The 18,854-nt window shown below is 41.4% G+C and overlaps 1 protein-coding gene across 3 annotated transcripts in view; it reads left to right on the top strand.

The window, feature by feature from the left end:
* NUP93 (nucleoporin 93) overlaps positions 1-13,937 on the top strand; it is a 136,938-nt gene extending 123,001 nt beyond the window's left edge. For all 3 annotated transcript variants that reach the window (XM_039503379.1, XM_039503377.1, XM_039503378.1), the window contains exons 15-22: positions 56-128; positions 500-544; positions 1,361-1,477; positions 2,131-2,249; positions 4,538-4,655; positions 5,029-5,112; positions 7,115-7,243; positions 13,703-13,937. In XM_039503379.1, coding sequence (XP_039359313.1) covers positions 56-128; positions 500-544; positions 1,361-1,477; positions 2,131-2,249; positions 4,538-4,655; positions 5,029-5,112; positions 7,115-7,243; positions 13,703-13,813 — 796 coding nt within the window. In that variant the 3' untranslated portion in view covers positions 13,814-13,937. The remainder of the gene's footprint in view (positions 1-55; positions 129-499; positions 545-1,360; positions 1,478-2,130; positions 2,250-4,537; positions 4,656-5,028; positions 5,113-7,114; positions 7,244-13,702) is intronic.
* Positions 13,938-18,854: the final 4,917 nt, after the last annotated feature.

Raw genomic sequence — 18,854 nt, 5'->3', positions numbered from 1 at the left:
AAGGTCTATGAAACACACTAATTTTTTTTTCTTTTGTTTTGTTTGTATTTTGCAGGAATGAGAAGGATAGCCAAGGAGAGAACATGTTCTTGCGTTGTGTTAGTGAGCTAGTAATCGAGAGCAGAGAGGTATGTTTGGGTAACCGCTTTCTCCCTTCCTCACTTAAAGTGAAATTCATCACTTTATAGAAGGCCAGTTCAAAGCCTTTTGCACTACTTATGTCAAATGGGCATGAGACATCTAATTTCTCTCATGGTCTGTTTCTCTCTCATTACATGCGTGGATCAATGGAGAACAGGCCATATGACCATATGTTTGGTGTTGGTTTAATATAGCACCAGAGGTGTTTGCATTTTTATGTACTTATTTTAAATAAAAATCTTGACTTCACTGAGTGCTCTGTTTGGTATACTCAGGACTGAAACTTTAGGCTACTACCAAGTGTGTTGCAGTAGGTATGCAGTTAATTTCCTTTCTTTTTTTGTGTGTGTGCCTGTAGTTCGATATGATTCTGGGGAAGCTGGAGAATGATGGCAGTAGGAAGGTGAGTTGATAGCATTTTGTATAGATATGATACGATATGTATCTCGTTCTCTGGGTGTGGGTGGGGGTGTGCGCGCGCACACAAGATGATTTTCCAGTTATTCTCAAGCCTATTTCTGGCTTTCCTGCGTGTTTTTTTTCACAGCTAATCTAATACTGTAGTTGCATGCAGACTATTGCTGTGAGCACAAAGTCATTTTGCAAAATGATCAGTGAGCTGCGTAAATGTGAAGGAGTGATGGTTGGCAAGGAGGAAGGCAAATTACAAGGGGTCTAGAATGAAAAGAGGATGTAGTTAAAGTATATATCTAAAGAGACAAGGCATAGGGTGAAATCCTGGCTCTCTTGAATTCAGTGGCAAAATTCTCAACTGACTTCAGTGAGACCAGGATTTCATCTGTTCTGTAATCAACAGCCAAGATTTTGGCATTGGATTTAGGTTTTGGGTTAAAGAAGGTTTACATAATAAACGAGTGGCTGCGCCCATAAATGGCCTGTGAATTTTTTTTTCTGTTGTTAATGTGGAATGAATATATATATATATATATATACACTCATTCGCTTCATATCTGGGTCATTTTGAATAAATTAGAAACAGCTGATATCTCAGTGCTCACTCCCCAGTTGGAGAACTTCTTCTCTTACAAGAGCTCTTTCTATTTTTAATGTGACCTTCTTATTTGTTCCCATGGAATTGTACAGTTCATTCTAACCACAATCTGACATTGCCTCAATAGAATATTCCAGGAATTTAAAAACTGTCTGATTTCAAATGCTTCCCCCCCCCCCTTCCTCCCCATTTGTCTTGTCTCATCAGCCAGGAGTGATAGACAAGTTTACTAGTGACACAAAACCTATTATTAACAAAGTTGCTTCAGCGGCAGAAAATAAAGGATTATTTGAAGAAGCTGCAAAACTTTACGACCTTGCAAAGGTAAATGTGTTCTCATAGCTGCCATCCATATCTACCTATTTTGTCTTATTTTAAAATACATCAGCATTGATTTGAAGGTTATTTTAATCTCAGAACGTGAACTGTCTTGACAATATTAAGCCCAAATCTTGCTCATCTCATTCTATAGTTGTTCCATTGGCTTTACTGAGCTGACTCATGAGTAAAGCAAAGAGGACTTGGATCTTAACATCCAACCCATACTGGGATTTAGCTATATGGTCCTTAAGCAGTCGTCTAGGTTCCTGATTGATATACAATCCACATTTCAAATAATTGTTTCCAAGAGTAAGATTGTTCTGGCCAACAAAGCAATTTACCCAGTGTGTGTTCTAAAACAATAGGGCCTTTATTGCTGTAGGTACACTTATTTTGCTATTGAAATATATCCAAAGTGAAAGAGAATGGTGCGGTAGCCAGCTGTTTAATAGGGAATGGAATGCCATGTGATTTTCCAATTTTCTGATCTAACAGATGGTTATCTAACTGGGCACTCAGTTATTACCTATCTCTGCTCTCAGTGGGGAGACACTCAGCACTCACAGGATCAGGCCGTTTTACATTTTTTTCACAAGGTGCAATAGCCAAGCTCTGTAACATTGCCTTTTCTTTCATGTATTTTTATTATGCAACAGAATCCAGATAAGGTATTAGAACTGATGAATAAATTACTCAGTCCCGTGGTTCCACAGATCAGCACTCCCCAGTCTAACAAAGAGAGGCTGAAGAATATGGCACATTCCATTGCAGAGAGGTAAGACTGGAAGTTGGATCTCTGAGACTGCGAAGTGACTAGAGTGTACCTGACCATTCCAGTTCAGGTTCCTACACCTCTGACAGTCAGTACACTGGGGGTTTTCTTGACCTTGTCATGCTGGCTTGCTCAGTGTCCTTATTGATGTTTTCAATGGAGAAGGGGCAGAACTTGCCCTGCTCTGCTTTTAATTACTGTATATTACACACATAGAAAATGTAACCTCATGTTCCTGGTCAGATGAATTTGACAGAAGCAAGATATATTACCCTTGGTCAGATCAGAAAAGGAGACTTGCAATATTACTGGAAAGGAAGGAGGGTGGCAGGGAGAGAGATAATCTAGACAGCAATAAATATAATTAATTGTACATTTTAGAAAGAGAATTTTTAATAAAATTTCCCTAGGCAAATTAGTTAGTAGTGATTGTTAGTGGTAGTGCAACCCACTAATTTAAAGTTGGATTAAGAATGAGCTTTAATGACTGGGGCTGTTCTGAGAGAATTGGAGACCAGAGGGAAGTGTTGGAGGTTAGCATCCTGAAAACTTTGTTTTCCAAGAACCAGGTTTGTTTCATTGCTGTTTTAATAAAATAGCATTTGGCTTAAAAAGGCAACAGATTTAAACTCAAAACGGATAAGGCCGTTTTACAGAAGATGAAGTGAACCAGTGGGGCTTGCGGCCACGAGGTGTTATTGAGATAAAGAGCATTATAGGAATCAGAAAAGAAAGATGTTTATATGAACAGTAAGACTGTCATTTCCCGTTATAGTACACTAATTGAGACAAACATTTATAAGGGACTTCAGCCTTCATGCACCACCAACTTTCTGGGGTTCGGAGTAAACTGCTCTCATGGGGATGTTGTTGCAAAATAGTCCTGTTTTTACATCTTCCTTTGAAACATCTGATGGGGGCGGTTGTCAGAGACAGGATATCATACGTCATGTTTCTGATGAAGTATGGGAATTCCTGTGTTTCAATAAAGGAAAATCCTGGTACTCTTAGAAAACTTAATTCTTACCATAGTACCTTCTGATGTGCAAAAAATAAATAAAATAAGCAAATTTCCAAGCATTTCTGTCTTTTAAAATGAGAAAACATATAAATGATGTGTTGAGTTTTAGCCTGATATCTTTGACTTTCTTTACTGAAAAGTGACATTTTCAGGTCACTATTTCAATCTATCCTATCTCCTGAGAGGGAGGGTTAAAACAGAGTGAAAATTAGTACTATATTGACTTAATATGATATATCACTCAGCAGCTGTCAAGGAGTATGAAGCCTATGGTTAGAATTTATGATCTAACGGAGTCTACAGTATCACTTTAATAGCTAGTTTCAGTCTCTATGAGGGAGATTGTTAAACATGACTTTTTCTATAGTACTGCTTTATAGCCACACCATCATCGGCAAGATCAGCCACTTCTGCTTTTTCTCCCCACCTTGTGCTTCCTAACGTTCAGGACACATGACTAGGCCATCGGTTTCTTTTTCCCATTTAATTGTTGTAGAGGGCTTTTCTTCAGCTTATGTGTTGTGGACAATGTTTTAGTGACACAAGCAGCACTTGGGCCAGTGATCACTTTCTTGCATCATTTCACGGGAACAGAGGACGTGCCATATACAGAACAGACCAAATGTCCATCTAGTTTGGTATTCTGTCCCAAAGAATGGCTAATGCAAGATGCATCAGAGGACGGACGGTTCAAAGTCTATGTAATGCACTTGACCAACTGCACTGTACTACTGGAGTGGGGAAGAGAGCCAGACCCTGTTGGCAATCTGTTCAGACGGTAAAGAATGAGGATTGGTAGCCTTTGTATTTCTGTTCTAGGTAGTATAGCTAGAAATAATATTCATAAGTGTCTAACCTTTTTTTAAGTCTTATTAAGGTATTTGCCTGACTATCCCAAGGCAGCAAGTTTCACAGGTAACTATGCTGTATAAACAGTATTTTAAAGATGCTTATACAACACCTGCCCATCAGCTAAATAGGATTCCAGTTTCCATGGCCAGCTGTCACTTGCATATGGAAACATTAGCAATGTAGATGTAAATACACATTTTATTTGTGAGTAAGAATTAGAAGTGAGAGAAATAATTAAAGTGAGCCAAGGAGAGAGCCTCCAGAAACTCTGTTATGGTTAAGAGAAATGAAAGCTGGTAGATGCCGTTGTCTTTTTGCTTCAAGCCTGAACTTCCAAGGAATTGCAAGTTAGCGACTCGTGTCTATAAGTGGATGCCGTTTTGCACTGTACAATTATAAACACTTTTTTTTCTTTCAGGTATAAAGCTCAAGGGATAAGTACAAAGAAATCCATTGACTCCACATTCTACCTTCTGCTAGACTTGATCACATTTTTTGATGAATATCATGCCGGTCACATTGACAGGGCCTTTGATGTAAGTTCCATTTGAAGCACAGACTTACCGATGCCCTTGCAAACCCAAAGCATTTCATGTAACACCACTTAAAACAATAAAGAAGTGTCATGGGATCTTACACTGAATGAGTTAAAAGGTGCAGTGATGATACAGGAATTTAAAATGTGTATTTCTTTCCTGTAATCTGATCATCGGGAACATTTTTTTCTTGAGACAGTTTGTAGCCCCGGAACAAAATGTTCATGCTACATCAATGAATGGGTAAGCGGTAAAATGCTGTCTAATAGAGTAATCGGGTACAATTCAGTTACCTAAGAGAGTTCTTTGCAAACATTTCAAAATTACAAACCTGTTACGTACCCTACTCTTATTCCTGCTCTCCTTTTTGTAGATTATTGAACATCTAAAGCTCGTGCCCCTGAGCCAAGACTGTGTGGAAGAGAGGGTAGCTGCCTTCAGAAATTTCAGCGATGAAGTAAGTAATGCCTTATGCCTTCAACCTTTTGCTGTTTGTCTTGCCAGAGAAGTGGAAGAGCCCTGTAGTTTTGCCCTTTTATAGTTTGTAACTGGAAATATTATTGATCAGGTCTGGATTAATTCTATACTCTAGTCTTTGAGCGCGACATTTTCCATTACACCACTAGGGCTCCTCTGTGCAGCATTTAGATCGGGCACTAGAAATCTCAGAACTTAGTATCCAATTTTGTGGAACAGGATCTGTTTGGAATCTTCCACACCATATTTTGTGAGTTCTAACACCAAGTTCAGAAAATGTATTTGAAAAGTTTCAACGTTTGTATTGAATTGGGCCCTCGATGCTTTCAACAGCCACTCAGCATGTGAGGGAACGTGGGTTTCTTTCCTTCCAAACTAAAGGAAATTATAACTGGTTTGCAGGCTGCAGCAATTACCCTGGGAGATTGTCCATTGAAATTGACATGCCAGGGGCAAAGCCTCCCTAGCACTTACTTTTGAACCTTATATCAAATGTTAGATGTAATCTTAAAATATATTAGAGGATTTTTAATAGCATAATCGTTTTTTGCTGTTAAGTGAACTTATAGATGAAAGGCTTGTGAATGAATGAATGACATTTCCCTTCAAGCCTTAGAATTTATTGATTCCTTCCTGACTTATACATATGGTAGACTGTTGCCCTAAAGTCACTTCCCTGTAATCAAACTGCCTTAGATTCTAACAGGTGCAAATCCAATTGAAGAGTTTAACATTGTGGGTCTTGGATGAATTTACAAGCAAAGAGTCATCTTCAAAGTACTAGCTGAGGTGGTAAAAGGAGGATTTTCCTGCCATTTATTCTATCATGATGGTTAGTGGTAGGATGAAGCATCTTGAGCAGCCTTTACTGTGCTTTCTATCATCTTAGCACAAAAACTAGTATCCAACTGACCACCATGCCCGTAGCTAACACTACAGAATTTTAGGGAAAAAAAACAAACCCTCACTGCTGCAGCATAATAGATGGTATTAGCAGTGGGAATTTTCTAACATTCCAGAGCATGCACATGGCCCATCCGTAAAGCATCCTCTCTGGCTACCCATTACTAACAAAGAACCACAGCCTTTTGACCTAAGGGTTAGATCAGTATTTAAAAGAGAAGAGTGTCTGGAACCATTTGAAAGCAATCTCTTCAGTGTAATACCCGGTTTCTAATACTGGGGGGGAGAGATAGCTCAGTGGTTTGAGCATTGGCCTGCTAAACCCAGGGTTGTGAGTTCAATCCTTGAGGGAGCCATTTAGAGATCTGGGGCAAAAATCTGTCTGGGGATTGGTCCTGCTTTGAGCAGGGGGTTGGACTAGGTGACCTCCTGAGGTCTCTTCCAACCCTGATATTCTGTGAATAGTGGTTGCCTTTGTTGGCCTTTCAAGTCCAGTTCAGTTGATCTCACACTAACATTTAAAGAAGATGTCTTGCTTGATATTGTCAGCTTGGAAATGAATACAGGAGTAGGAGACTGACTGAATGAATGACAGCCTAATGCTGACATGACAGCATTGCTGTCATCTCTTGACACTGTTTGGAGCAGTGAATCATACAGTACTAAGAATGAAAAAGGTACTGATTTCATTTTCACTCTTCATGTCCTAGATTTGTAAATCAAGTCTATGATGTCTTCATGGAGAACTTGGAAATCTGTCCTGTTTAGAAGCAGTTCTGCTGATGTCATCAACTTTTTTCTTCCCTCCAGTTCCATTTCTTTGGATATTTGCCATAAATCAACATTTTTTTTCTTCAGAGTCCATATTCTCCTGCTTCTCATTCCCCACCTGAAGTCACAATCCTCTATTCATTATGACCCAGTCATCTTCAAATCGAGTTAATTATGAGGTGGCATTTCTCAGCACATCCTCCTGTATGAACAGATAGTGCTCAGCTTTCTGACCTCTTATACTAACAGTACTGACTCCGGGTTGACCTGCTCTTCATTCCCTTGTGTTCTTTTTTTTCTTTGCATAGATCAGACACAATTTATCTGAGGTCCTTCTTGCAACCATGAATATTTTGTTCACACAATACAAGAGGATGAAAGGTACAAGCCCTGCCACTCCTGCGAGACCCCAGCGTGTAATGGAGGATAGAGATTCGGTAAGGTTATAGTCCTTATCGTCCGTCAGTGATGTTTGATGAATGCTTTCTTCCTTTGTTTCAAGATTTTGAGTCTCAATTGCATGTAACAATGAACCTCAGATGGTCACTATCTTAGACTGACTTGTTATTCACTTACAAGACAGCTTGCTTAGGGCATGTCTACACTGCAGTTAACCGGGGCTCTTAGCCGGGTTTTAGCCTGCGATCCACACACAAAAACCTCTGACCTGGGTTTGGAGGCGCTTTAAGCCTCGGCTACCTGACCTGGCTGGGGACGTGGGTTAGAACCTAAGCACTGTGTTGACTAAGGCTTGAGCCCACCCACTTTGTAGTGAGGATGCAGGCTTTAAAAAAAAGGGTCAGGACAAAGATTTAGGGGGGCTCAACCCTTTAATGGTGGGAAAGAATGTCATTGTAAATCACACTGCCCTGATTGTAAAAAGGAGTTACCTCCTTATCAAGGAAAAGGTGTGATACATTTGCCTGTTGATGGGATCTTTCGTAGCTATTGTCCCATAACTAATGCACTGAATCCCAATGATTGATGCAGTGGATTTGAGTTACACTGTTCACTGTTAAGACCCTGACTCCCTCTCCTCCTGTCATCTAGGTTAGTGCTTTATCTCTGATGTTCCAAAACAGATTTCTAGATCTTGTTTCCATTTTCACCTGGGTGGGGTGAGGTGAGCAGGTGGGATTTATAAGACCCCACAATCCCAAACTTCCACACCAAGGAAACATGGAAGGACATTAGGAACATTTAGAAATTACTCAAGGGCAGCAAAATAAACCTCCAGTATGTGTCACTGCAGGAACAGACTTTAAACCGAACAAGAGAGTTTTCAGTATTACTGATTGTGACTGGGACCAAACCTGAAGTCTTTACTCAAGTAAATCTCCCATGGATAGGCCTGAGTAAGGACTACAGGAACTCGGCCTTTCATTTAACTGGTTAGGGGAAAGAATAAATTCCCCTTTTTAGAGTTAATAACTCAGGTCATAGCCAGCTTTATTTCATGCATTTATCACATACTAGGCAAATACTATAGCTTGACTTGCACATTTCAGTATTAGAGAGAACCTCTTCCACAATAGATACATTTAAAAGAGAGCGAAGTTTACATTTTTTAAAAATCAAGGTGATAAAGTACCTTTTTGTTTTGATGTACGGTCTATACTTGTATCGGTCATTTAACTACAAAACCTTGCCTTGCAATAACAGTCATAGCCCAGACTGGCAGAAGCAAGGAAGGACTTTTAGCAGTCGGGCCGTCACGTCACTTTTAACTTTCTCTTATGTGAAGTGGTCTCAGAATAATGCAAGATAATACCTGTGATATGTGCTCCCAGAACTGGCGTAAGGGTGGAGGAGTGGCAGCCTTGCTTGTAAGTTAAGCCTGCTCCTTCGACTGGGTGTGTTTTTTGTTCATGTTTCACAGTGTTGTGCCATATTGTGTAGGTTCTATTTTCTGCCATCTCCACTCAGGTATAACTCCAGCAAGTCCCATTGCAATGTGTATGGTTCCTCAGGGATAATAAAGCTGCTCATTGACAGGATTAGCTGCTAGCTAGCAGGACTTTGCATAGAAGGAAATGAGTATGTTTTCCGGAGCCATTCTAATGTCAGCTTCTTTGCTGTGAAGGGGTTTAGTGAGCAGCCTGTGCATTCCTATGTTGTTGCAGTTGTGGACAGCTGCTGATTATTTTCCTTGTTTAAAAATCCTTTTAACTTTTATATTTCAGGCATGAAAGCTTGTTACCTGGCTTTCTAGCCTCATTGTGGCATCTTAGATATTTGGCAGTGATCAAAGGCACAACTGGATTTCTATTTCAGTACTATCCCATTTCTGTGCAACAGGAGCCTACTATTAGACTTTGCAGTAGGCGGTGTGGCTGCCGTGCCCTGGTCAGTGGAGTCACTTGTGGGAGAAGAGGACAGTAGTGCTGATCATAACTCCACAAGACTGAAGACATCTCCCTCCTGTGGAATTAGTTACATTTGCTGGGGGATGTAAAAAACCCCACAAAACTATGGCCACCATCCTCCCCTTACTTCTGCAAAGAAGAGCTCAGACCCACAGATCTGACCCTTGGGGCATGGAAGGAGAGGTAGTTAATGGCTCTCTAGCGTGCTTCCTTTTCTCCTTACCATGCAGACCCCCCCCGGATGGCTCTGTGGCATTCCAGTTTCGCTGTTGTTGGGGTGCTTATTTGGGGGTGGGGGGTGGAGAATGAGAGAAGGAAGGGGCCTTATTTCAGCAAAATCTTACCCCACCTAAATCAGCAGGGGAAGCCAACATGAATTCCTGTAGGGCACTTCCTCCTCTGCACATTTGGAAAATACAAACACCCCAACACCCCCGGGAGGGGGGAGAGATTCTAGGGAAAGCTCCTGGCAGCATGGCCCTTGTCAGCATTGTCCAGGGGACTCAGCAAGATGAGGAGAGGCTGGGCCGCAGTGCAGAGTCCAAGGTTATTCACAGAGATGTCTGTTACCTTCATCAGATCTCTAGAGATCTGCAACTGCCTCCTAGAGCCCTTTAGCTTCTTCGGTGGTAGGGGACCCCTCCTCTCTTCAGGAGAACTAATAGGAAATGTCACAAGTAGCACTTCTTGCAGTTTCCAGTCCCCATGCAGGTTATTCCTACTCAGGGGAGAATGGAACTCTGGGTTAGAAGAACATAATTCTCTTCATCGCCACTTAAATGTGCCCATTGGTGCCAAACAGGGCCACTAGGGTGACCATCTTGAGCCATATTCCAGTGACATCAGGGGGAGTTGTATAGGATCCATATAGAGCACACAGTAGTGGGATGTATAAGAATACCACCAATGGTGATACACATGCGCTGTTTTGCTTTGTCAATCTTCCTGCTTCCATTAAAATAATAATCATCATCTCTGGCTTTTCTAATGCCAGTTGAAACCAAGCTACCTCTTAAAATATGTTTTAAATAGCCAGATTTTTAAGTAGAGCAATTTTTAGGAATTTATTTACTGATGAAATTAATTGGCATAGTGGATTAAGAAACAAAATCCCGTCCAGCCAGACCTGGCCTGTTTGCCAAGTTTCAGTCCGATACAGATTACAGCAAGCCAAATTACGATCTGGGAAAACATAGTTTTAATGGCAGCGGCAGCTAAAACCTAATTAACACGTCACTGCCATGTAATACACTCGCCCAGTGATTTGCTATTAACTCCTCGGGACAGCTGAAGGGCATTCTCCTGGCAGAGAAATATGAAGTGAAAAAGCCACAGGGCTCTTTTTATTTGCAGTTTTATTTCAAAGCACAAATGAAAGTTGCATTGTGTTGTTTCGTTGATTTCTTCCTGAATGATCATTAAGTAATTACAACCAATGGAACACCAACATCTCTAGGCTTCTTTTAACCTTCTCTGAAAACCTCCACCCCTTACTGCTGGGGATCAGAATGGCTTTTTAAAAATATGTTGGCTCCCATATCATCACCAGTGAAAAGATAAGGGGGACGGTAAATTCACTGACTTTAAAGAGGTCACTGTTTATTCCCTGCTCCTCAGCGTTAGCGTTCTTCATCATCATAATTTCTTGCCTTTTTGTAAAGCGCTTTCATCTGAAAGAATCACACCGCAAATGTGTGATTTACAGACGTAACCGATTCAGTTCTGCTTGGCGAGCACTTCGCCCACCACTGAAATGCAGCCCACCTGTGGGGCAAAATGTGACTGCACAGCAACTATGCACAACGGCTTAGGGAGAGCGTAAAAGGAAAATGTTGACGGTGGGAGGAAGTGCAGGGGTGATTCAGAGTCTGTGTACAGAAAGTTGTCCCCTGATTTGGGATTTGGCCCGGTTACTAGGGTTAATATCCCATATCTCACTTCCTAATTTTCCTGCCATTGCAGGGGCCTCAGGCTGAGGCTCCCTCCCGTTCTCTGCCTGAGGACTGAAATGCCTTAGGGTATGTCTGCCCTGCAATGTCAACCCAGGGCTAGTGTGACTCGAGGCAGCTGACCCACGTTAGGGAACCCTGGGTTTGAGCGTCTACATTGTATTTTAACCCTGTGTTAAGAATTTTCGGACCCATCCTTGAACCTAGGGCTCTGGTGTCCCCAATGCAGTGCACAGACCCGAGTCAAAGTAACTCTGTCCCACAGTCTCTAGTGCTCCCCCTGCCCCCCCCCCCCCGCAAAGAATGGGTGGTCTAGCCCTAGGACTGTGCTGCACATTATCAGGAAGCAGCTGGCTTGGCAGAAGGCTTGATGGGTTCGTTCTCCATTGCAAACCCAGGGAGCGCTCTGATGGTGTGCTTGCAAATTGGTGATCGGAACACAATGGGTTAACGCTGGCCTGAGCTGTTGTCCTGGCTTCCATTTTCAGCAGAGTGGGTTGCAGGTTGTTGGGATAGAGAGGCTAAGGAAGTTGTCCCATGGAATTGTGGGATATTTCCGGCTCACTCCTGGGACCTGAGTCAAGTGGGGCTGTGTCTGTGCTGCAAAGCAATAGAGCTCAAACCCTGGGTCCCGGCATAACTCGAGCTTGGACCCTCTAAAGTCTTGGGACTTGGGTCTGAGCCCTGTGTAGGCGCAATTGCAGTGTAGACACAAGGGGAGTTAGGTTTGAGCCTGGGCTCCAGCATGGGCTTACGTTTCAGTGTAGACGTACCCTCAGTGAAACCTGGGTTATTGGACTCAACACAGGACTAACTGGGTGAAATTTAATGGCCTCTAATATACAGGAGGTCAGGTTAGATGATCTGATGGTCCCTTCTGGCCTTAAACTCTATGAAATATATTAAATAACCTACTGTCTGATAAATTGCAATGGGATCTGAGTGACTGCAGATCTGCAGAACCTTGGCCTTGCATCTCCCTTGAGAGGTCACCTCCAGCAGTGTATTGCTGCTGCACTGGCTCAACACTGACTCAGAGGGAAGAGTGCCCCCTGTTGAATCACCAGCAGCACCGCTTGCAGCACGTAGGTCTTCTTGGAGGTCTCTCATCCAAATCCTTATTCAGCCCAACCTTGCTGAACTTGTGAGGGATGACCAACAGGATTGCGGCACCAGATCAAAATGTGGTGATGTATTGCAGCTGTGCCGTCTGGTTTTGTGTAGTGCCATCCCTTTAGAAAACAGCGCTGAAGGGGTTTATACACGTGCTATTTATATATCACAAGTGGAATAAAATGAAGTTTGAGCTCAGTATTAAATGAAAATTGTTTAGTATTTTCCTATATTATTAATCCAATTTTTCTTAAATTTGAGACACTGGATTTATGCATTAGCCAAATGTGGATGCCCTTATTAAATTAAATACAACCAGGTTCTGTTTCCACTGGCTAAATAACCTGTTTAATATTGTACTGAAAAGGGATGGTCTTGCCCAGACGGGTGCAGGGGTGCCGTTGTTACTGACTCCAGCTACAATAGGGTTCAAGAACTGCGGTTTGTAAATCCCTGTAATATGATTCATCCTGCCCTTGATTAACCATTGATATGCCCACAACAATCCATGGTTGCTTCAATTTCCCAATTCATCCAGCAGACTGAAGAATGATCTTGAGTCCCATTATGTCTCTAAACACAGACTTTTCAGTATAACAATTTAAGGATACTTCATGTTTAGGAGGAAAACCTTACTGCAGGCTAACAAACGCCTCAGTTTTCAGCCTCTGATTTATTATGCACAGAATATGGCTAACCTAACCATGTAACCCGGAAACATTCTCAAGATACCCGAGTTGGGTTTTATGCATTTAAGTTTTTTAATTCAGGAAATTAAAAAAAAAAGTTTTAGATTCTGCAGCTGCAGCATGGCCACCTTCATGCACATGTCGTATTTTCTGTTACAGTATAGGGTGTTAACATTAATGTAATACCTTTATAGGTCTGATTCTCAGTTACTGTGCCAGAGTAAAGACACCTTAAAAGGGGTGTAACCCACTCTGCCAGTGTGGTATACGGGCTTTAGTGTAATAGAGAATGAAGATCTAAATGTATGGGTAGTGGTGACTGACTTCCAGGATCAGTACGTTTGTATTTCCTCTCATTTGTGCTTTAAGGTGTCAATTGTCACATTGCATTGATGTGATTTTTTTTTTTAATTTCTTAATCTTTTAAAATAGAGAAGAATTTTGATACAGTGATGGAAATCAGTGAGATTGTTCTTGCAGCAGGGTAATACTCTGTTGCTGAAAAAGCCTTTTTGGGGGAAATTTTACATCAATAGGATTTTTAAATGAATGGGTGACTTAACATACTTTTGACATTCACAAATGAAAATAATTGGATTTCCTTGCTAACTGTGGAGAAGCATTGTCAGAAGAGTAACAGTGTGAAAGACAGATTATCTGTGCCTGTTTGATTTGGGAGTGTTTCATAAATGAATCTAAATGAACCACTGTTCAGAGTTGAGTGGTGTTTCGATGGACCTAATTTAAAGTAACTGGTACTTTATTTTCTTATTTCTTAGCAACTCCGGTCCCAAGCTCGTGCACTGATAACTTTTGCTGGAATGATCCCCTACAGAACGTCAGGAGACACGAATGCAAGACTGGTGCAGATGGAGGTCCTTATGAATTAGCACAGATGCTTTCAGTTAGAACTGTAGCATCATCCCCTTCCTGTCATTAGTTCTTTAAGAGGATGGGCCCAATATCATTTTGTATCCTGTATGTTTGTCGATGAAAATAAATTTCTTTGGTTTATATTTGTTTTTGACATCTTTTTATTTTCACTGATTTGTATTTTTTTATTCATTTTTTTAAAAAATTGCTTTATAGAAAAACATGCTTTAAGTAAATGGGCCATACGGAGAGAGCTTTTATTTTAAGAGAGGTCAATAAACTACTGTATAGTACAATCAGGAAGTGACAGATGAAGCTTTTAATGGCAGTGCCGTTTTCTCTGAATTGAGCATTTAATAACCACACAGCTTAGAAATCTTAACCTTTTGGGGTTTCTTTGAAAAATGAAGGTAATTTAAAAGTTGAAAAGATGTGTATGTACTTTACATTACATAAGAGATGCTGTACAAAGCATACATTGTTCTCTCGTGAATAACTATATACCTTTATATGCTGCAGTTCAGCTTTACATAGAACAGGTAGGCTTGGCCGAACTAGATTTTTATTTTTTTTTATAGTTTTGTTGAATAATATCAATGTTTATTTTTTGTATTTTTAATTTTTATCAATTTAAATTTTCACAGTTGCAGGACATTGAGTTTTAAGCACATTTTTCAATTTCTACCTATTTTAAATGTTCACAGTTGCAGAAAATTATGGGGGGGGATGTCAGACAATAATTATTTAATGACCTCAGATATTGCAATTTAAAAAAATCAAAGCTTCCCAACACAAATGGTCAACATCCCTTCAAAATGTACAAAGTAAATATCCTTAAACTGTAATAAGTTCTCAAGCAGCATTTTCCTTACTTTGCCTATCTGTAAATTTAGATTATCAATGGAAATATTTTTTTCATGGGTTAGTGTGTATGGTGAAATTGATGTTTACCGACATTTTACTGATAAAAATCGAATCCTTCCAAGCCTAAGGATAGGTAGCATAAATTGACCCTTCAGAGGAGGTTTAAAATACGAGGCCAGATTCTGAGCTCACATATACTAGTGGAGATCCAATCTAACTACTCTGAAGTCTTTGCAGGAATCAGTGTGGTTTCCAAAGAAAAATAGAAACTATTGTAACTGATTCAAAAGGACCATATTTCAGAAAAAGATTTGAACAGAAGAGTCTCACTAAATACCAGTTACTTTTTAGTCAGTCAAGACTTCAGGTTGCCATGACACAGTGTACAATTTACCCCCAGGATAGAATGCTAAAGATCTGAAAGAGGAAAACCAAAATGTTCAAATGTGGGTGTCTGACGCAGGGTACAGTTCCAGTGGTAGCAAGTACCCACAATTCCCACTGTCATCACTGAGAGTTCTGGGTGCTTAACACCTTTGAAAATCAGTGTCTGTGTGGATTTTAGGTGACTAAACTTAGGCACCCAAGTTTGAAAATGTCGACTGAAGTGTCATCAGGAAGGTCCAGAGATTGGATTGTATGAAAACTCTGTCTAAAATACACTTGTATATACCTCCCTATCCATCTTAAAAATGGAATGGGACGGATACTAGCTCTTAGGCTTTTTGCTCCTGGTCCTGCATAGCACCTGCTGTGTAGCTTTTCGGAGCATGGAAATGTCAGGACATATATGGTTAGAAGCACAGGAGGTGTGTTTCAAAGGCCTGGTCTACACTGGGGGTGTGGGGGGTCGATGTAAGATACGCAACTTCAGCTACGGGGATAGCATAGCTGAAGTCAACGTATCTTATTTCGACTTACCTCCTGTCCTCATGGCGCGGGATCGACGGCCACAACTCCCCCGTCGACTCCGCTTCCGCCACTTGCCCTGGTGGAGTTCCAGAGTCGACGGGAGCGCATTCGGGGATTGATATATTGCGTCTAGACAAGACACGATATATCGATCCCCGATAGATCGATCACGGCGGGTGGTCTGGACATACCCAAAGAGATGATCCAAAAGTCAAGAGGTTAATACACAGAATAGTACCAGCTTTCCCATCTCAGTGCCAAGGATGGGAAGAACTGGTTTCCCATTCTGCATCACTGTGTCTGATTTGTAATGCGTGTAGAGGGATATATAAACACACTGCTAGTTGCTATTCTGAATGATTTACAAACTGTTGGGTCAGATTTTCCTAACCACCTTTTACAAAGCCTTTGTTATGCCTAATTTTGTCAACTTTTCTTCGCTTGACAAGAAACCACAAGACAGCATGTGGGGGGAGACTAAGTCCTGGGGAATGCTAGACTGTGGCACTAACCTGTTAGAAAGATGATTGTTACATTTGTAGTGCTATACAGATGATCAATACCAGTATGTGGTGCTCTACAAAATATGACACGTTCTCTGGCCGGAAGAGTGTAAAGTGTAAGAGAGGACAGGAGGAGGCATAAGATGAGAGCACAGGTAAGGGAGGGGATGTTGAGATACCTAAACGTTATTGGGGGCTTGTCTACACTTCCCGGGGGATTGACGCGTGGCAATCGATACATCGATGGTAGATGGTAGAGCGTCTCCCGTCGACATAGCATAGTGTGGACCCCGCGGTACGTAGATCTAAGATACGTCAACTTGAGTCACGCTACTAACGTAACTCAAATTGCGTAGCTTAGATGGACTTTCGCACACAGTGTAGACAAGGCCTGGAGGATGTATTGGAGTGATCCCACGTACCAGCTGACTGCCTGCATCATGATTTCATAATGAAAAAAATCATCACTAATTCAACATGAAAATCTCCAGTCTTTAATATTTCTGGTATGTTTGGGCATTTCCTGATATGACCCACTTCACCACTTAGTCTGATCTGCTAAAGAGCACAGGGCTGAAAACGACACGAGAGAGTGGAACGTCTTTTCTGAAGCCGGCTGTTTAATAATCATTGACTGAATTATTTCACTTGTGTTTTTTCAGGTGAAGTCCAGTCCCCTCTCTCTTACTTCCCCAATTCTCCACCTGTCTGTACGTCAGCAAGTGCACTGACAGGACGTCCTTAGTCATTACCTTATAACACCCTATGTAATATAGGACCCGAGGAACCATGCCTTGTCCTGAGGCAGCACTGGAACTTCTCCCTCAGAAGAGATCGCCTTGAGAGGACCAGGCCTTTTTCCTGAAGGGCCTGCTTGTGTATAATTCCACCCCCTTGGTTATTTGCATTGGTGCATCTTTACGGTGGGATGGAAGACTTCCCAATGCTTGTTTTTATTCCTGTAGTTTCCAATGCATGTTTATTTTGGTGGCTTGTGTGTTACCTGTTCCCACTCTGGTTAGCTAGTAAACCATGTTATTTTACTGGTGTAATTTTGTTCTTGAATTTGGTTGATTAAAGGACTCTTGGTCCTTTGAACAGCTAATGATTGTTTTTTCAAACCTGGTCTATTAGGATGCTGTTGCAGAGGCATCCAGTAGATATGGGGAGTGGTAGATGTGATATGTTTTGATTTTAGTGAGGATTTTGACAGTGTCAGGTGACAGTCTCCTAAGCAAAGTAGAGAAATGTGGTCTAGATGAAATTACTGTAAAGTGGGTGCACAACTGGCTGAAAGACCTTAGTCAAAGAGTAGTTACCAGTGGTTTGCTGTCAAATGGGGAGGATGCATCTGCTGCAGTCCCAGAGGGATCAGTTCTGCTACTGTTCAATATTTTCATTAATGGATAATGGAATGCAGAGTATGCAAGCACTCTAGAGGCCAGGAATAGAATTCAAAATGACCTTGACAAGTTAGAAAAATTGATCTGAAATTCAATAAAGACAAGTGCATTTTTAGGAAGGAAAAACCAAATGCACAGCTACAAAATGGGAAATAACTGGCTAGATGGTAGTCCTGCTGAAAGGGATTTGGGGACTATAGTGGATCACAAATTGAAAATGAGTCAACAATGTGATGCAGTTGCTAAAAAGCTAATATGATTCTGGGGTGTATTAACAAGAGTGTCATATATTGTCCCACTCAACTCAGGACTGATGAGGCCTCGGCGGGAGTACTGTGCTCAATTCTAGGTGCCACACTTTAGGAAAGATGTGGACAATTTGGAGAGAATCCAGAAGAGAGCAACAAAAATGATCAAAGCTTTAGAAAACTTGACCTGTGAGAAAAGGTTAAAAAACAAACAAACCTGGGTATGTTTAGTCTTGAGAAAAGACAGATGAGGATCTGATAAGTCTTCAAATATGTTAAGGGCTGTTATGAAGAGGATGGCGATCAATTGTTCTCCTTGTCCCTTGAAGGTAAGTAATGGGGTTGATCTGCAGCAAGCGGGACTCAGTTTAGATATTAGGGAAAACTCTCTAACTATCAGGCTAGTTCGGCTCTGGGACAGGCTTCCAAGGGAGGTTGTGGAATCCCCGTCACTGTAAGTTTTTAAAGAACAAGTTGGACAAACAGGGATGGTCTAGGTTTACTTGGTCTTGCCTCAGTGAAGGAAGCTGGACTTTTTTCAAGATCCCTTCCAGCTCTACATGGCTATGATCTCACAGCCTGAACATGAAATAATTACCCAAAAACAGACCCATTGAAGCAAACCTCATTTTAAGCTGCTCCTTCTGTGACACGGTAGCTGTAACTCCTACCTCTGTGGCCTCTTCTTAAGCAAAAGGTGGGCTGAAACGGGTGCCTTGCACTGTGCTTTAACAGCCGACAAGCCCTGTCTCTAGGGAACTGACAGGGAAATGGATCCCATAGATAAAGACCCTTGGCTAAGAAAACACGGTGCTAACCCTGGAAAGCTCCATCCTAGCACTCAACACTAGCAATCTAGTTGGTTGCAGGGCTCAGGCAATTTGAGACACCCTGATGAATAAAGTGTCAGTGAAATAACACTGTTGTGTTTCATGCTAGGTTTACAGGTTTCAAAGTAGCTCAGCTTTAGTCTTTCTTCCTTGGAGATCTTGCCCATAGTCCAGTTTAAATCCTCGAACGTAGTGGGGTGGTCTCACCCCACGAGCATATTGCTCTTTTTGTAAATCTGCTCTTGCAAGAGGCTAGCAGACGATCACGGATGTCCATACCAAGGGTGCTTTTGCCCAC

This window comes from Mauremys reevesii, linkage group 16, assembly GCF_016161935.1.
Source record: "Mauremys reevesii isolate NIE-2019 linkage group 16, ASM1616193v1, whole genome shotgun sequence".
Taxonomy (NCBI): Eukaryota; Metazoa; Chordata; order Testudines; family Geoemydidae; genus Mauremys; species Mauremys reevesii.
This window is presented reverse-complemented; position numbering and strand designations above follow the sequence as displayed.